Source organism: Corvus moneduloides, chromosome 1 (assembly GCF_009650955.1).
Source record: "Corvus moneduloides isolate bCorMon1 chromosome 1, bCorMon1.pri, whole genome shotgun sequence".
NCBI lineage: Eukaryota > Metazoa > Chordata > Aves > Passeriformes > Corvidae > Corvus > Corvus moneduloides.
This window is the reverse complement of record NC_045476.1, coordinates 110327761-110345137: the sequence shown is the minus strand read 5'-3', so window position 1 is coordinate 110345137 and position 17377 is coordinate 110327761. Positions and strand designations below refer to the sequence as shown.

Here is a 17377-nt window from a genome sequence, read left to right as displayed (position 1 = left end):
AAATACTTAAATCTTTAGCAACAGTGTTGCTTTCCTGGGCTAAACCCTGTAATGCTTAAAGCTGTAAAACCACGAGGCACTACCGAAAGGAAAATGTGACTGAATCTCTCCTTTTACTCTAGGAAAGGAGGCGTAAACAGTAAAGGCAGTTTTAGGATTTGTGTCTTTCAGTTCCAGAAACAGCAGCTAGAAACAGCAGCTACAAAGAAACTTCTACAGAAATTTGACAATTAAGTTATGTAGGCAGATTAGAGCCATCAAAAAAAAAAAAAAAAAAATCATTCACTGCCATCTCGATGCTGAATAAACATGAACAAAGCTCTTCAGAGAAAAAGAAGTATTAGCAACACAGATCTCCTGCAACATATATTCTAGTATTCAACAGGCATCTGCAGAGATTCCCACAGAGTTCCATGGGTGTTATGTAAAAAGCAGGTGCATACAAAGAAATGAAGCAAAATCTGTAACTACACTTGATCAGAGCTGAACACAGACACACCTTCAGGAAGTCGTGCAAGTGCTTAAGCACACCTATCCTCACTTCATCTAGGTCCTTCAAAAAGCCATTGAAGACAGGAACTAAATCTCCAGCTGTAAGCTGGTCTCCAAGGATGACAGCAAGTTCATGTATAGAAAATGCCAGTGTCCGCCGAACCTTCCACTGCAACATAAATAAATCAAAGTTACTGATCTGAAGTGCTCCAGTTGAACTTGAGGGTCGGTATCCAAGCTGGACTCCCAGCAAATTCCACTACTTACAAACATCTGTAACAGTGTCTCGTGTAACAACTGAAAATTACACTGGAAATTTAAAATGAAAAAAAAAAGAAAAGGAAACTGGAAGAGAAGACAAACGACAAGGTATCATTTCTTCCACCTGAATATCAAGGAACTATTCAAATACAAGTCATCAAAATATTTTAGTTTTCCAGGTGTCAGGAAGGAAAATAGTATTCCTGACATCACTGCTCGTGCACACAGTACTTTCTGCTTTAAATTCTTTAGCATTAATTAGGTTCATGCTACTATTCTCTCATTCTGTTTTTAAAATTCAATGAGTAAGCTATATATCCCACAGTATTTCAGCTGGGATATTTTAGCTTCTGTAATAGGTGAGGTTTCTTCCACACTTAATGCCCAGCAGCCCAAGGACCAGTGGAGCTCTCAGACACCCTAAACTGAGGGCACATTGTTTAATTCAAGTAATTATTTCAAGTAAGTCTTTTAAAAATAAAATAGTATCTATTCTTTAGCCAGCACTTTCCAGTTAGCATGGGCACTGTTCTTTTGCCCTGGTTGGTGATCCAATCTTAATTCAGATTAGACTAGTGATAAATTTTGGACACTTCTGAACACAAGGTAATTTGTTTTTACTTATGTTTTGCATTTATTAGCTGGCTGTTTTTAATGGCTGCAAGGGAGTCTGGAAAACATGAGCAACAGCCATGTCTAAAATTACTCACTACGTATCACTGAGAACTGCTGCTCTGACAGAGCAAGCAGCAAGTTCAAGAGAGGTGAAGCAGTCTGAAGATTTTTAAAAAAATAAAAAGAGCATCTCCAAAAAAGGAAACAAAGGAGGACTGGGAAACAACTGTAAACCGACAGCAAAACGCAGAAAGCCACCTCCTTACCACCTGACAACAAGGAAAATGCTGCTATTTCCAGTATTTGTTTTTAAAGCAGCAGTGCTGCTGCGTGGTGATAGCGATGTTATTCCTGTGTGACTAACTCGATGTGGCACCAAGGCCTGGTGTGAGGCTGACTCACTGAGCTCCAGACATGCCTGCAGGGGCATGTCTGCTCACACAGCAGCACAGCCCAGATTCTCAGACCTACAAGACTCCCAGACACTGCCATAAGATCTCAAGCAAGCAGAGGAAATCAGAGACTTCTCCTCATTTTCCTACTGGAGACCCATCTCCCACTCTAACCAGCCCATTTCCTTACTACCTGAGCACCATACCCCCCCCCCCCCCCCCCCCCCACTTCCTCTGAGACAACAATTGCACTTTAAGTCCTTATGGAGTAACACCAGCAATGGAAAGCTCTGTGTAAAAAGCAGAGCAGCCCAACATCCAGTAAACAAGAGAAATCACCACAGAGGTTGCCATTAGTATTTGTCACATCACAGAATTTCAGACTGCTCACTGCTTGGGCTCACCTGCATGTCAGATGCCAGAGTCTCGTAGGTGTCTTTCAAACAGTGCCAGTTCTGCCTGCCCAAGGTCAGTGCCACGCCGGGCAGGCTGTAGGCGCAGTGCTTGGCAATCTCAGTGTCCACTGTTTGTGCGCGGGACGGATCAGTCATGGATAAATACTGATCCAGCAAGGCTTGAGGTACAACATCCTGCAGCAAGAGAAGGGCAGAGCATCCACACCATTTTCAATTACTCCTCATAAGGCTCACTATAATTCCAGGGCACTCTGTAAGGGAAAATACCCCACTTTTTTCCCCTGCAACTATAGAACACTATTTAATTACAGTGTCTTAGTAAGAGCGCAAGGATTTTGTATCTCGTAAGTTCCACCAAAAGATTCCAAAGAAACAAAAACATGACTGTGGGCTATTTGAAAATATACAGACCAACATAATAGAGGAGCAAGCGGACCAGTCTTCTTAGGGAGCCCAGGAAATGGCAAGACTGCATTCTACCTTTCTGCAAACGTTCAGGTCATGCCTTGTGCAAACTGGCCATTTTATGTCATCCATAAAGATAGGCAGAACAGCAAATGATGAAACTTTCTCAAAAAAACCTTTCCTAATTCTCTCAAAATCTTGGGAAGGTGGAGAGAAGAGAACTAAATTAAAATGCCTTGGGGAGGCAGGGAAGGGGAGGGAGCAGAGTACAGTGTGTTCAATATTGCTTCCAAACTCCCTGAATAGCCAACAGGGAGGAAAAGGCTTCTCCAGAGACAAAGAGCTCTCCGGTGAAGGCCAATCCTTCTGTTCACTGAGAAACTAAAGCATCTGAACCAAAATTTTGTGAAAACCTCTTTGTGTTGACTTCACTACTGCCTTTGTTTCAGCTGTGTCAGGGACTGACTCTATTAAGGGGCACACAAGAGCATTTTCCTAACACAGCTGCCGAACAGCTCCACTGACAAGAACAAGAGAGGGATTGAGGTTCCCACTCAAGGAATCACACTGATGCATGGTGCCAATGTAATACTGAACTATGGAATTACAGAACTATTCTGAAACGTTTGATTCCTTTTAGAAAAAATACCAGAGGCAGTTCCAGTTTAATGAAACACTTTCGCAACTGTTCTGCAAAAAGCTATCAAGAAGTGGGGGTGGTTCCTCTCTAAACATGCAATAAAAAAAAAAAATCCTGTTTCCTCAATAACCTAATTCCCATTACGGCATGCTTTCCCCATAGAAAACTAAACCAAATGAAACAGAGCCTGAAGATCTCTAACAACTGTTATCTCATGTCAAAAAAATATTGTCATCTCTCATGCATAAATGTAACAGAAGCAACTGCTAAATGAACCCATTATCTCTGGAAACAAGGAATATTTTAAACCTACTTAATTAAGAGGTATTTAATAGAAATTATATCATGTCAGAAATGACTGAATGAAAAAGGGGATAAAGGAAATCCCCACACACATAAAAGAAATTTCACTTATCTGATACATATAAGAAAACCAGAAGTCACTGTCATTTACCTGTACTTTGGATTTTCTTTCTTCTTCAGGGCTGAAACTACTGTTGGTACTCAAATCTGAATCATTATGAATATAGTGAAGTCTAGAATCCATACTCTGTGAAAAAAAGAAAATAAAAGGTCACACAAAACACACTCTAAGATTAAACACAGAAGAAATGCCAGCATCAAGAAGTGCTGTCCTCACCTCGGAGTCTATTTCTTAGATCAAAGGAATACCATGTTCTAATATCAAATACAATTTTGCTGCAGCCCAAAATCAAAAGGTATGCAAGATAAATCTGCTTTCAATTTGAAACAGAAGCTCCTCTTACTCTGCGCTCCATTTTGGTTCTTATGGAATGAAAATCACAGGAGAAGAGTACCTTTGAGATTGCATTAAGGAAAATATAAGTAACATGTGGGTCACATTACTTCTCCCCTCAATGGAAAATGAGAAAACACCTGTAGCTGATTTTGCTGGATTTGCTGCTTTGGATTTGTGCTAGAAAAAGGTCAAAACAAAGCCACCCTCACACTGAAGAGTAGAACCTGATGAGACTCATGCTGCTGCACCCTTCCTAGAGGTGATTATTCTATAATCTTCTCTATGCATAAGCTTCACCTTATAAAACTGAGTCCTACTTGGCCACAGCTGCTGAAAACAGTCATCACTCCTCTCAGTAGTCCTATTAAAATAATTTTTAGCAATCATTCTAGCACCCTGGCTACACATCTGGGCCTTGAGGATAAGGGCTGAGACTGTTTGAGAACAGTGGCAGAGGTGAGATGGGCTGCAATAAACTGTGCTGCTGGGGGGATGCAGCACCGAGACTTTCGTTACAAGTGGAGCTCCCCAAATACAATGGATTTTGCATAACAAACCATGAATTTCAAGCAGTATGCTCTGAATATATAAAAAGTAGATCAGGCTGCAGTGTGGTGGAACAGGACAAAGGCATTTTTGCTAGATTTGAGCCAAGGTATCTATATATTCACATATGCTGCAGGGTGAGCTCCCAGGGTCAACACAAGCAAGGAGAACATGCCTACTTCCACCAGCTGTTCAGATTGTTTTGACAACGAGAATTTTCCAGCAAACTACAAACTTCTTCCAAAAAAAGCCTCCAGGATACAATCTGGCTTGCTTGGTCTGACTTCAGACAGTTGCTTTTTCCTCCTCCATGAGCTGCTTTCATATAAGCACCTGGCTGTAATTTTAGCTGCTCAGGTATAATTACAGGTGATAAAGAACAGGCAGAACTGTGAGGCAACTGCATATCTCTGGCACAGCAGTCCATGTCACCTGTCAGGCTTAGAAGCAGCAGCAAGAAGGTATTAAAGAGCCAAAGAGAGAACAGATTTGGCAAGCAAGTCCCTAACTAAGTGTGTCCAGCAGCATACAGCTCCAACTATAAAACCTTCGGAGGCTCTGAAAACTCTCTGCAGGATTTTTAGTTTGACAGTCAATTCATCCTTCACTCTTTTTTAGCCTTTTGTTTGGTTTTTTCCTCCCTGAAAGAGAGATTATTTTCAGCATTGCCAGAGTCACCAGCTTTGACCTCCGGCAAATCAAGGAATTATGAGGCAGCCAGTACACCCTAGCCATGGTGCTTTCCTTGAGTTGCCAGTCTGCATAGGACCAGAGGTTAGTCATGCATTGTTACAACAAAAAGGAAAGGATTACCTGCGACCCCTTTTCCAAAAGCCAAAGCCTAAAAAAATCATACTTTACGGATTGAACCAAGTCAAACAATGGAATATAATGGAGGGCGTCACAGATGGGAACATTTTTACCCAGCCACTTTTAAAGTCAAATATGCATTCCAGAGAGGAAGAGCTTCAGTACAGAATAATGACAGCCATCAATCAGTATTTAGGTTATGCAGTATCTCTATCCCTGAAGATGTAGTTCCATCTGTAGTTCTTCCATGTACACACCAAACTGAGCATTGCAGAGAGCCAGGACATGAAAATTCAGCAGGGTTTAGCCTAAAAGCTTGTGTACCAAATGCAAAATCTTTGTCATGGCCTTACAGATCTTGAAGGTGAAGCTTCCCTCAGCTGTGTAACAAGAGCTCTGGGGCTGTGCTCCAAAGATCTCTGCTCTGTGTCAAGGGCTGCACACCAGGACAAGCAGTGCTGGTGTTTCCTGACAGGGCAGCTGGCCCAAACAAAGAAGGGGCCAGTGTCAGGGGTCCATCTCCTCCTGGCATCCATCCTATTCTTAGAGGGAGGTACTTGTGCCAGACAGGAGTGGGAAGGTTTTAGCCCAGTTTCCTTTCTCCCTCTACCTCCAAATAAAAAGACTCCCATGCCCATCCTCTTATCAAACCTGAAACCTAAAGAAAATAAAAACAGTCCCTCTTGAGAAAACAAACAGCTACCCTCAACAAACAAGCTTCATCAGGTCCCAAAATCTTACTGGTTCACTCTATTACACCACTTATTTTCATTTGAATAGAGAATCTCTCTTTAATATGCAGCATTAACTCTTTCATGAGCCAATACAGCTGCCAAAGGACAAGCCAACTGTGGTTTTTAGTGGTACATGTCCAGAACTGTGCAGGCTACATTCAAACATAAAATGCTGGAGCTTGATTTCTCTCAAGTGTCCAGTACCCTACTGCCACACTGCTATGCTGAGACTTAAAAAACCCAAGCAAAGACAAAAAGAAAAAAATCATCTCAACAACAAAACCCCCACTTAACTAAAAAACCTGAACAATCACCTGAGAAAATCAGAGGTCTCTTCACTGCTAAGGGCAACACTCTGCTTGCTCAACAGATCACAGCTTGATTCCCAGCATTCTAGGTCACCTCTATAATATCTGCTCACTTGTAAAATAAGGCCTTGATTCAGTGCCAGTAACAAACACAGAACTGACAGATTAGGAGCATCCTTTCAAAGCATAAAACCAAAACATGCAAAATCAACATATACCAGCAATATGACTGGTTCTTAAACTTTCTCTCAGCACTATGCTCTGTACACAGAAACATAAAATGCAGGACAGGTCCGTCTGAACAAACACCCTCACCACCCCCAAAATTCTTAAGAACAGAAGATAAATGTACACTGTCATTTTAGGTTAGCATTAGAAAGATGTGACTACAACAGATCCTATGATTAAAAAAGCATACTGAGCCTGACATAAAGGAATTGGGGGCAGGCTGGTGTTTTTGAAACAAACCACATTTCTAGAGTTAAATTATGGCTGTGTATAATCAGCAGTATCCAAGTAAATGTCACATTCCTGAACTCCTCGTATGTTTTTGGTCTAGATGGTAGTCCAACAGCTTAGACAGAAAGTTAATTAAATGTCATCAAGAAACACTGCTCTAATTCAAGAAGGATGAAAATGTTTGCACTGAACTGATATTAACTGCTAGACATTTCAAAGACGTTTGTCAAAATTTCATCTGGAAAACACCATTTCAGCAGTATGATTCAACAAATCACTTCTCTGGTTTTATGGAGCCTGTTTTTGAACCATTGCTTTCTGCAACAGCAACAGCATTTAATACCACCACAGCTTGTGGCATTCTATGCAGTGAATGTAGTGGGTTTGGCCTGCCACACAGCAAAGAACAGAAAAGAGTACCAAATGCCACAACTACAGCTGGGCAGGGAGTGGGGAGGGAGGGGAGCTAAAGAAGTAAGTGCAAAAAACTTCAAGATGTTACTGATTGCTAGAATAACTTCCAGCAGACCACAGAACATCTCGATTGCAGGTCCTGAACTTCTCTGATGCAGACTAGTGAACTACTATAAATCAATTCAACAGGGAGCAAAGGGAACAATGTACTTCATTCTCCAGGTTCAGGGAGGGGCACTGGAGAAAAAGATTCACTTATTGTCAGCAGGGGTCTGTTTTAAGCAAGGCAATTTCACGGTAATAAACTGTGGTAGCATTAAAACATCTGCAAATTCAACAGTCACAATGGAGATTTTAACAGAAACAGTTTCAAGAATTTACATGGACAAGCACAGAACTGGCAAAAACAAAGGCACTCAACACAAATAATTTTATTTTAGTAGCTAGCACTTCAATACCATCCAACAAAAGGGAATGCCACACCAGCTAAAAGTAGAAAGCATTTGGCTGCAATCCTCACATCAATGCAAATTACAGCTCAGCTACTGGAGCCCCGGAAATCCTAATGGAAAAAAAATTAAGTACAAAACTCGCTTCTTACCTCAACAGTGTCACCAATTAAAGGCACAATATCACCCAATATAGGTTTAAAACTTTGTTGGTCATTGATGGTTAGTTCAGTCTGTGAATCTGTTCCCTTGCCAACATTGGCCATTGTCTCTTCTTGAGGATCCAAACTGGATGCTCTGAGTGCAGCAGACAACACCTCCACTTGTGCTGCAGTACATGAAAGAGAAACATGAGAGACTAAACTGCAACAAAACTTTTAGACAGTGACTAATTAACCGAAAGATGGCGGAGGAACTGCAGGAGAGGTACAAAACAGATCATTAGCTGTTGGTAAATCCCAAACGAGGGACAATTAAAGTGCTAGATTAACACCCCACTCTTTTCCTAGGGTACTCAACCAAACCCCAGTCCAGTGAAATTCATCCTTAAAGCTAAAATAAACAAAGCCCAAAACCCAGGAGGAATAAGGAGACTGCGGGTTATGGCAGGATTGGTTCTTTAAGAATTTTAGTAAATATTAATGGTGCAAATAGATTTTTTGGAGCAGAACAGCCCACGAATATTAACTTACAGACTGGGCCATTTGTGGGAGGTGGAACTAAGAGAAAGATGGACAAAGTAATTCAAATAAAGATTGAGAACAGGTTTAGTAACACACAAAGGATTTCAGTTCTGAGATGTTGTTCCTCCCTCTAAATATGTTCATTAAATTCTTATATTTATTAGCAACTCTAAAGCAAGATCTGTATAGAAAGATGCCAGACCCAATACTTCAGCCTTCTTGGATCCTCAAAACAAGAAGGTTGTAATGTTTGATGTTCTCTTATTCATCTAAAGCAGGCATTAGCACTTCATACTGCTATCCACTCTTTTGGAAAACATCCAGCAGTTCTGAGGCTGCTCTGCTTTGCATCCCTCTGTTTACTGCCAATTAGAAAAAGTTTTGTTGAGCAATGTTCCCTGGATATAGCCTGACCTGAGATCAGGCATCAGAGGTAATCTCAGCTGCAAGTGACACAGAATTCAGTACAGATTAATCTATCCTTCCACTCTCCTCCTCCACTTCTTTCCAAGAAGGTAAGGAGGAATAATCTCCTCACTCATTAAATTTACCCAGCCATCCAGAAGATCTGTTCCTCATAGATTTTGTCTTTTCCAAGGTTTCTTAAATGTTCACTGTGAAATTACACAACAAACCATATGCTTGTTTTTAATCCCATACTGCCATACTAAGCTACGGAATTCTGAATTTCTCCCTCTAGCTTTCTGCATATGGTTGTTAACAAGAACTAAACAAAGTTGGACCCCTTTTATAGATAGAAAAAACAGATATGAAATATTACAAGAACCAAAAATTGTTAACTCAGCAAAATCTTAGATTAAAACCTTAGCAAAATCTAGCAAAAACCAGAAAACACACTATGGGTTCACTGGTTTGTCAGTAGAGTCCGATGAGCAGGAATAAAGACAATTCTTTACAACATGCAATGCTAACTCTCTGTGTCAAATTTCTGATACAATAACTAAAGAGAATAAAAAAGATCACGGTTAATAAATTTCCCCAAAACTTAAATATTAAATAAATCATCCCCAAAACCAGGCAAAATAGGTGGCTATGCTAGGGCAAGAAATGCCTGCCTTTATTTTCGTTTAGAGAAATCAAACGAGAAAATGAAAAAGAATTATATTCTGCTGCACATTAAGGAGACCTTTTTCTTGAAGACCTCTTCCATGAAGGACAGCTTCATGAAAAATGTGCACTCCTCTCACCTTCACTTAAAACTCAGTAAAGTTTGTCCTGACTCAGTAAACACATACCGCTTCAACACTGTTTATGTATTTACTGAAAAATCCACACAGAGCTCCAAAGATTACTTCTAGTAACAAGAGTATCTTCAGTGGTTAAGTGTGAATCTTCCAAGACATAGTCCCCACCCCATGCCCCACTGTCAGCCTGCACACCTGGACCATCTGTGTTTAGGGGCTTAACATGATGGAGACAACACCTATCCTCATTTCCTCTATCTGCCCTAGAAGAAACATGACAAAAATGTGCATTTCCTCAGCTTCTTGTCAATCCTACACCCTCAAGAAGTGAGGGTGAAGGACAAGAGAAACCAAACTCCCAAGGATTTGACTGATTGGCAAGTGCCTTCTTTCAGTGCTTACTCATGACTTCAGTGCTGCCGTTCACTGAAAGGTGAATGACCTGAAGTCCATAAACATCCTAAGGTCCTAGCTAAAAGAAGAGCCAAGCATTGCTGCTGCTCCTCATCTCTCACAAAGATGTCCTACTGACATGGGACAGGCAATGGTTTCCAGAAAATCATTTCAAATTCAAGTAAAGGCTCCCCTTTCATGATTGACAGAGAAATGCTTCAGAGCTCTTAGGAAGCAAGGTATGGATAGGAAACCAGAAGGGCATCTGCTGGCTAACCAGCTTTCACAACTACCATCAGGAAAAACTGGAGCTTAAAGGTCCGTTTTGCACATAGCACAGAACTCAGGTACTGTGTTCCTCAGATAAAGTCAATGTCCACTGGATCTTAGACCACTAATTAACTCTTTCTTCAACTTTTGCTTCAGGTTGAGATGTATTTTTAAACAAGAAACTATTTACTCTTGGCTACTGTACCTGCATCCTAAAATAACTGGTACAATCTATAAATTCTAAACCACATTTTATCTGGTCTTACTGAATTTCCTGGTTCTCAGGAGTTTCTGTCCTTTCAATAAGCCTTATGGTTGTTTTCTGTTTCTCCTGATGTTTCACTAAAAGACACTGATGTTTCTCTTGGGTTTTTCCCCTCTTTTTCCTTTCTTTTTTTCTAAAAGATCTGCCTTCTGTACCCTCACTTCTTAGAGGCAAAAGGTATGGGCTGCATTAATGGGTACAGAGATTAAGTAACTGAAACATAAAACCAGAGTTTCTTCTCCACTTACTCCACATCTACTGTTCCATTAACACTATTTTAGACTTATATTGCAGGCTGTGCCAGTAACCTAACTTACAAACATAGTTCTTATAAGGGAATGGGATCAATTGACCCCACATTTGGGCTGGTTTATCCCTATTAGGTCCCCTTCTGGCAAAGCAGCTTGTAACTGGCATAAGCCACACTTAGCCTCAGTAACCTGCAAGTCAGGCTTCCTCTATTCCCCCAAATACTATTAAGGAAAGCTGACCTTACAGGAGTTAACCGTATGCAGAACGTAAGGAAATAAAGCCAGTTGAAGAAAGTGTCCATGGAAAGAAAAACCAATAAAAACATCTGAGAAAAAAAACCCAAACTCTGAAGGAAGTGAAGACAGCAGCAGCCTCAGGGAACTGGAAAAACGTGACCTGAATAAAGACCCTGTGATAATTTTAAAAAAGCTGCCATGCTTCAGAGGAATGTGCAGGTTCCCATCCCCCAGTCTGAGACCTTCCAATGTCTGGCCAGTGGATTAGAAAGGTCCTTTTAACAGGGATTACAATACCAGTGCTTAACTTTGCACAGCTAGCCAGCAGTTCGCCTGTGAGAAGACCGGCTGTCTTTATCTCGGTTGCTGACTGCTCAACCACCTATTACTCAGATTTATCACTCTGGCAAAAAGCTAGTTCTGGAAGGAAAGCCCCAAGGTAAAGAGTGAGATCCAGGTAAAGCAGTTCATCCTATTTTGAGAATGAGACTAGGGAAAAAATATTCTACGATGGTTACTCATTACTGTTAAAGAATTGTATTTGCTGGAGACCTCATCAGTCTCCATGCCTTGAAGCAAGGATCTAAGGCTTGAAACAGAAACTGCTCTAATGAGGTACACTGCAGAAACCCCCAAACAAACCAATACCACCTGCCCTCCCCCCAAGAAAAAACCCAACACAAAACACCAAACCAAAACCACATAACCATGACCAGTGTGCATGTAAACAGCAACCCCATAGTGCTTGGCATCCAAGACATCTGGAAGACGGGGATATGCACTGAACATGTCGTACTCTGGGCTGCACGACCTGGTGATGCCTTTCCTTTGACTCTTCCCATTGGCATGGTACACTGAGGGACTCCTCAGATAAAAATTGAGTTATTCTGTTCTCAATACTTCTGCTATAATGATGCAAGCAGGTGAGGGGAGAAGCAACTCACACAAAACAGAAGGGTGAAGTGAGACATGTGAAGTAGAGGAATGCCAAACCCAGAAAGGAAGAGAAATGAAAATAAAAAAGGAAATAGGAGGGGAAATACATGTGGAAGGGAGGGGATAGGGGTACAAAGGTATAGCAGCTGCTACGGATGAACATAAAGCACAAAGCAGAGGGTGTAGTGGGAGGAAGGAACGACAACAACAACAACCACCACACCAAAAAAACCCCAACAAAACCATACTTTTCTGACTTAGAAAGAATCATCTCTGGCTGAACTTCAGCACCAAATCTGCACATCTGCCTTAGCTGTCAGGGACTGGCTCTGAAACCAACTAGCAAAATGGAAATCATCCATCTCCTCTGACTGAACAGTGAAGAACAGCACCTTATTACCATCACTAGATATTCTGCAGAGTCAAATAATAAAAATTCAGTGTGATCTTAAGAAACTTCCAAAACCCTGTGCCATTATGGTTCCACACAACAGGAATTCATTTTCTTCTTCTCGTAAGTTAACAAAATATTTTCAAAAAAAGAAAAAACTAAACAACCAAAAACCCATGTCAAGGGAAGGCTGCTGAATTTGCAGTCAAGCATGGAGAGGGCAAGGTACAGCCAGAGTAAAGGTCATCTGAACAACTTAATCTTATTGACACATGCAAAACATCACACACCACAGTCTCATTCCCAAACCACGCTTCATCACTCCATCTTGTCATGCCTTCAGGATGCTTGGCCAATTTGCTACAGAAGCCAGAAGATGTGTACCTATGGAAGCTCTCCAGCATGGCAGGCCTCCACTTACCCACCACAAAGAGCACAGCATCTTCCACTCCCATCCCTTGGCTGGGAATGCAGCAATAAAGACAGGAGCACAGCATGGAAGCAGGAGTCCAGGACTTAGGTGCCAGCAAGCCAATGAAGAAAATAAGTGCAAGAAAAAGATCACAGGGATTTAAAAAGAAATAAAGAGAGGAAAAAAAACCTCCTAGCTTGCTCAGTCATTGCTGTCAAAGCAGAGCCTACTCACAGTACAGGAGCCAAAAACATAATGGCCAGCTTCGCAGAGAAGGGGAAGTGCAGGGAGGGAAAGACCCTATGGATCACTTGGGACCAGGGCTGTTTGGCATACAGTTGCAAGCCATGTATACTGGAGACAAAATTATCTGTGAAATGAAGTAGTGTCATAAAATTTCTATGAAAACAAATTAAGATAAGCTTTTGACTGAATATTTATACCATCAGTTTGCAACAATAGTTTTAGATGGGATTGCCATGAGCAAAGAGGCAGTCAGGGCTCTGGCATTCTGGATCACCCCCAGAGCAAGCCTACCTTTTGTCACAATTTAGGAAGTGTAAGGTTCAAAACACAGGCACTAAGTCAGCTACTCAGAGACTAAAGTCTGGATGCCTACCACTTCTACGTGTGCCACAGTGCTTGAGACAAGCACGCAAAATTAATACTATTTGCACTTTGTGCAAAATTAAATTTGCAATGTTACTAAATTGAAACAGGCATGTTGTTAAATTCCAGCTTCTCAAGTATTTAGACTGAATAATGAGAGCACAGGCAAGAGGAAAAAGAGTAGAAGATTTAGGAGGAGTGCTTTATGGGGCTTCACTACACAGCCTCAACCAAGTCACAGGTACTGCACAGAATACAAAGGTGACTGAGTAATCAAGACCACCCACTGCCACCTTTAATTAGAATAACTGGCATTGCTAACCATAATTCAAATCTTTCCTCTAAGTGGGGGAACCCATGGTGTTGACAACCTAGTAAAAGTTTCTTCTACTGAAATGTACAAATATTGGTCAACAACTGCACAGAAAACCTCCTGACATCCAGTCAAGAGAACTACAAACAAACAAACAAACAGAATTCCAAAAACCTGCTCTGAAATAAGACATGAACACACATGATAAACAACCCCGTAACACAGGACAACTCTGGATGTACAACTACATGCTTACATAAATCACTGTAATCTGTGTGTTAAGGTATGTTCTGTAACTACAGACAGAACAGTTTTACAAAGTAAACCTGAACAGCAGTGCAAGCTTTTGCAGCTGGCTTCAGAGACGGGTTATGTGAAGACTGAAGTCATGAGCAAGGGTGATGTTTCTTTCTTACCTCTTTCCTTAGTGCCCAAAGCACTCCTAAAGCAGCAAAGTTTTGTCTGCTGACTCCACAATTGATTAAATGAAAGTACAAAATGGATTTAAGTAAAATTATGAGCATATCAACCTACTAACAATAAAAAAAGCTGAAAGCATATCAGTTTACTCTAAAATGTTTTTCCCCAACTTGCCTCTTCTTTTCCTCCTACTTTTTCTAGTATAGAGGCATACTTTCCCCCCTAGAGATTCTACAGCTCTAAAATAATATGGCTTCTTCCTTAGTGGTACATCGAGACTTTTTGACTGTGACACTCAAGCTTGATGGGCCTTAGAATTTATTCAGCACATGAATACAAAGAAAAAACCTATTTCCAGTAAGTATGTGTAGAGCCATGTCCTTTTAGCTCAGGAGGTGTCTCTGAACTGCTGCTCCACCACTTCATCACACTTATGAAACCCTTCTCCCGTCTTCAAGAGCTTTTAAAATGGGAGAATGTGTGTTCACTTCAAGAACTCAGCTTGGATCAATTATCAGCCTCATCCAACAAACTTGTCAAATTAAAGCTGTCAACATGTGACTACAATAACAAAGCCCTTGCAGAAAAAAATGGAGACTATTTAATCCAAAATCAAATGGATAATGCATAAAAAGAAAACCATTATTCACACTGATAATTAAAAAAAAACCCTCTTAATCTGCCTTATTTTGCATGTGCGCTAATTAGAAATAAACTTGCTTATCAACAGCTTATGCCTTTGAACTATCTATTTAATTATAATGTCAAAACAGGCAGTCAGAACTTTATACTTCCAACTGCATGTGCATTCAGTTTATAAAAGGAATCATACTCCTTTTAAACATCTTTACACAAATGCAAATTCCCTTTTTGTTCACCATCAATTTTCCTCAATCTCTTTGAGGACCAGGAGAAAACAGTACTTCTGACTTTTACAACAACTAAGAGGTTAAAGCCCAAATTGCTGAAGCAACATATGTGTATCTCCAAACACTAAAAATGCTTCAGTATCTTTACCATACCTTTAACATCTGGATCATCTATATGGGGTTCCAAATTTTCTATCATTTCTTCTAATTCTTTCCTTGTTGCCATAGGAATGCTTGGAGACACTGGCATAGTGAGTTCCTGAATTTCTCTATCGAGTTTTATATCAGAAGTCTGCTGAAGCTCAAAGTCAATATCTATTTCAGGAAGTGGAGTCCTCCAGAAATGGAAAGAGTTGTATAATTCCTGCTCTGAAAGAGAGGTTTCCTGTGAATTCAGCCCAGCCTCCTGAAGATCTGTTGTACAGCAATGAGAACACTGCTCATTCTCATCCGCCATTTCCCCACAAGATTCTGAAGGCAAAGTGCAATGGAAGGATGACTCAGTCTGGAAATCACTTTCCCTCTTGGAGTTATTTGACACTGTATTTTGATCTTCCATGACATTTTCAAGTTTTGTTGCAAAAACATCAGTATCATCACTGTATGAAGCCAGATTCTCTGTCCTGTTGGGCTCTTCATCTGTTGTGACATCATCTGTGGTCCTGACTTGTTCACTGTTGAGTGCCAAAGCAAATGGACGTTTAAAAACCAAAATAAGCTTGTTACGCTCTTGAAAATTCACACACATGCTATCAGCTTGTTATTTATCAAAGTAAATTTACTTACACCATAACAAAACAGAAATCATAGAATCACAGAAGGGTCAAGGTTGGAAGGGACCTCTAGAAGCCACCTGGGCCAACCTCCTTGTTCCAACAGGGACACCCAAAACCAGCTGCTCAGTACTTGTGTTCAGACAGGTTTTGAGTATTTCAGAGGATGGATACTCCACAGTCCTCACAGACAACCTTTGCCAGTCATCCTCACAGTGAGGAAAAAAAAGGGTTTTGATGTTCAGAGGGGACCTCCTGTGTTTCAGCTTGTGGCCATTAACTCTTGTCCTGTCAGTGGGCATTACTGAAAAGAGGCCAGCCCCAGCCTCTTTACACTCTCCCCTCAGGTATTTATGAACACTGTTAAGACCCTCCTCAGCCCTGTCCTCCAGGCTGAAGTCCCAGCTCTCTCAGACTCTCCTCACAGGAGAGATGCTCTAGTCTGTCATTTTGTGGCCCTTCACTGGACTCTTTCCAATGTGTCCGCATCTCCCTCTGGATGGCAGCATGACCCTGTGGGTGAATCAGCCACTCCTCCCCGTCTTGTGTTATCAGCAGACCTGCTGAGGCTACCACCTGCTCCACCATTCAGATCACTATTGAGAATGTTAAACAGGACTGGTCCCAATACTGACGCTTCGTGTACACAACCAGTTACTAACCTTCAACTACACGCCGCTGACCAGCACCCGTGGGCCCAGCCAGACAGGCAGCCCTCAGTCCACCTCAGCATCTCCTCATCCAGCCCAAACTTCAGCAGCTTCTCCACAAGGATCTTACAGGAGACCATGTCAAAAGCCTCCCTGAAATCCAGGTACATGGTATACACTGTCTATCCCTTGTCTATCAAGTCAGTCATCTCACCACAGAATATATATCCTAATTCTGGTCTATGAACATGAGAAGATCCAGATCTTTCCATTTACCAAATATTCAATTTATCCAGGAAAGTTAGTTTTCCAAACCTGCAGTTCACGCAGAAGAAGAACAAGGAGGCAAAAATAACTTGTAGATTTAGCAAATTTACCTGTTTTCCTGTGCAGAACCACAATCTTCTGGGTTTTTACCATCTTCTTCTCTAAAGTACTGGCCACTGCTGGATGGATTAGCAAAAGTTGATATGAAAGGCCCCAGAGACTGAAAAGCTGCTTGGCGAACCTAGTGGAAAGGGTCCAAGGTGAAAAAAAAATTTTATATATAAATCTGGCTGTCCTGTAAAACATAAAATGCCTGCTACTAGGAAATGAAAGGGTCATAAGCCCACTAAGGAAATCAAGAGCAGAGGCTCTTGTCTGGAAAGAATCAGCCAGCTGTATACATAAGAGTGCCAAGTTTAAAAAAAAAAGTTACAAGAAATGAAAAAGCAGGGTGAAACCAGTTACATCACAGGTAACCAAACTGACAGGCCTATTCCCCACAACCAAAAGAGGAAGAACCTGTCCAAACAATAGAAGCAGGTAAATTTGACAGCTCAGCTGAGAATTTTAACAACTTGAAAGGAAAGAAATCATGTACAGTGAACAGACATTTCACTTCCAGAAATTTGACTGATAAGCATTGTATTTCTTTCCCTTTCCTATCTGGCTATGCTGTGCATTTGCTCCTCCTTCCTCCTACTATTTGTTCTCCTCAACAATTCTCTATCTCAA

General features: G+C 41.1%; 1 protein-coding gene across 11 annotated transcripts in view; it reads right to left on the bottom strand.

Moving 5' to 3' along the window:
• The window catches only part of PPP4R1 (protein phosphatase 4 regulatory subunit 1), a 72906-nt gene that overhangs the window by 12149 nt on the left and 43380 nt on the right, over positions 1-17377 (bottom strand). For all 11 annotated transcript variants that reach the window (XM_032121921.1, XM_032121943.1, XM_032121935.1 and 8 more), the window contains 6 exons: positions 16756-16886; positions 15109-15629; positions 7854-8029; positions 3676-3771; positions 2165-2350; positions 500-661 (listed from right to left, as the gene is read on the bottom strand). In XM_032121921.1, the coding sequence (XP_031977812.1) occupies positions 500-661; positions 2165-2350; positions 3676-3771; positions 7854-8029; positions 15109-15629; positions 16756-16886 (1272 nt within the window). The remainder of the gene's footprint in view (positions 1-499; positions 662-2164; positions 2351-3675; positions 3772-7853; positions 8030-15108; positions 15630-16755; positions 16887-17377) is intronic.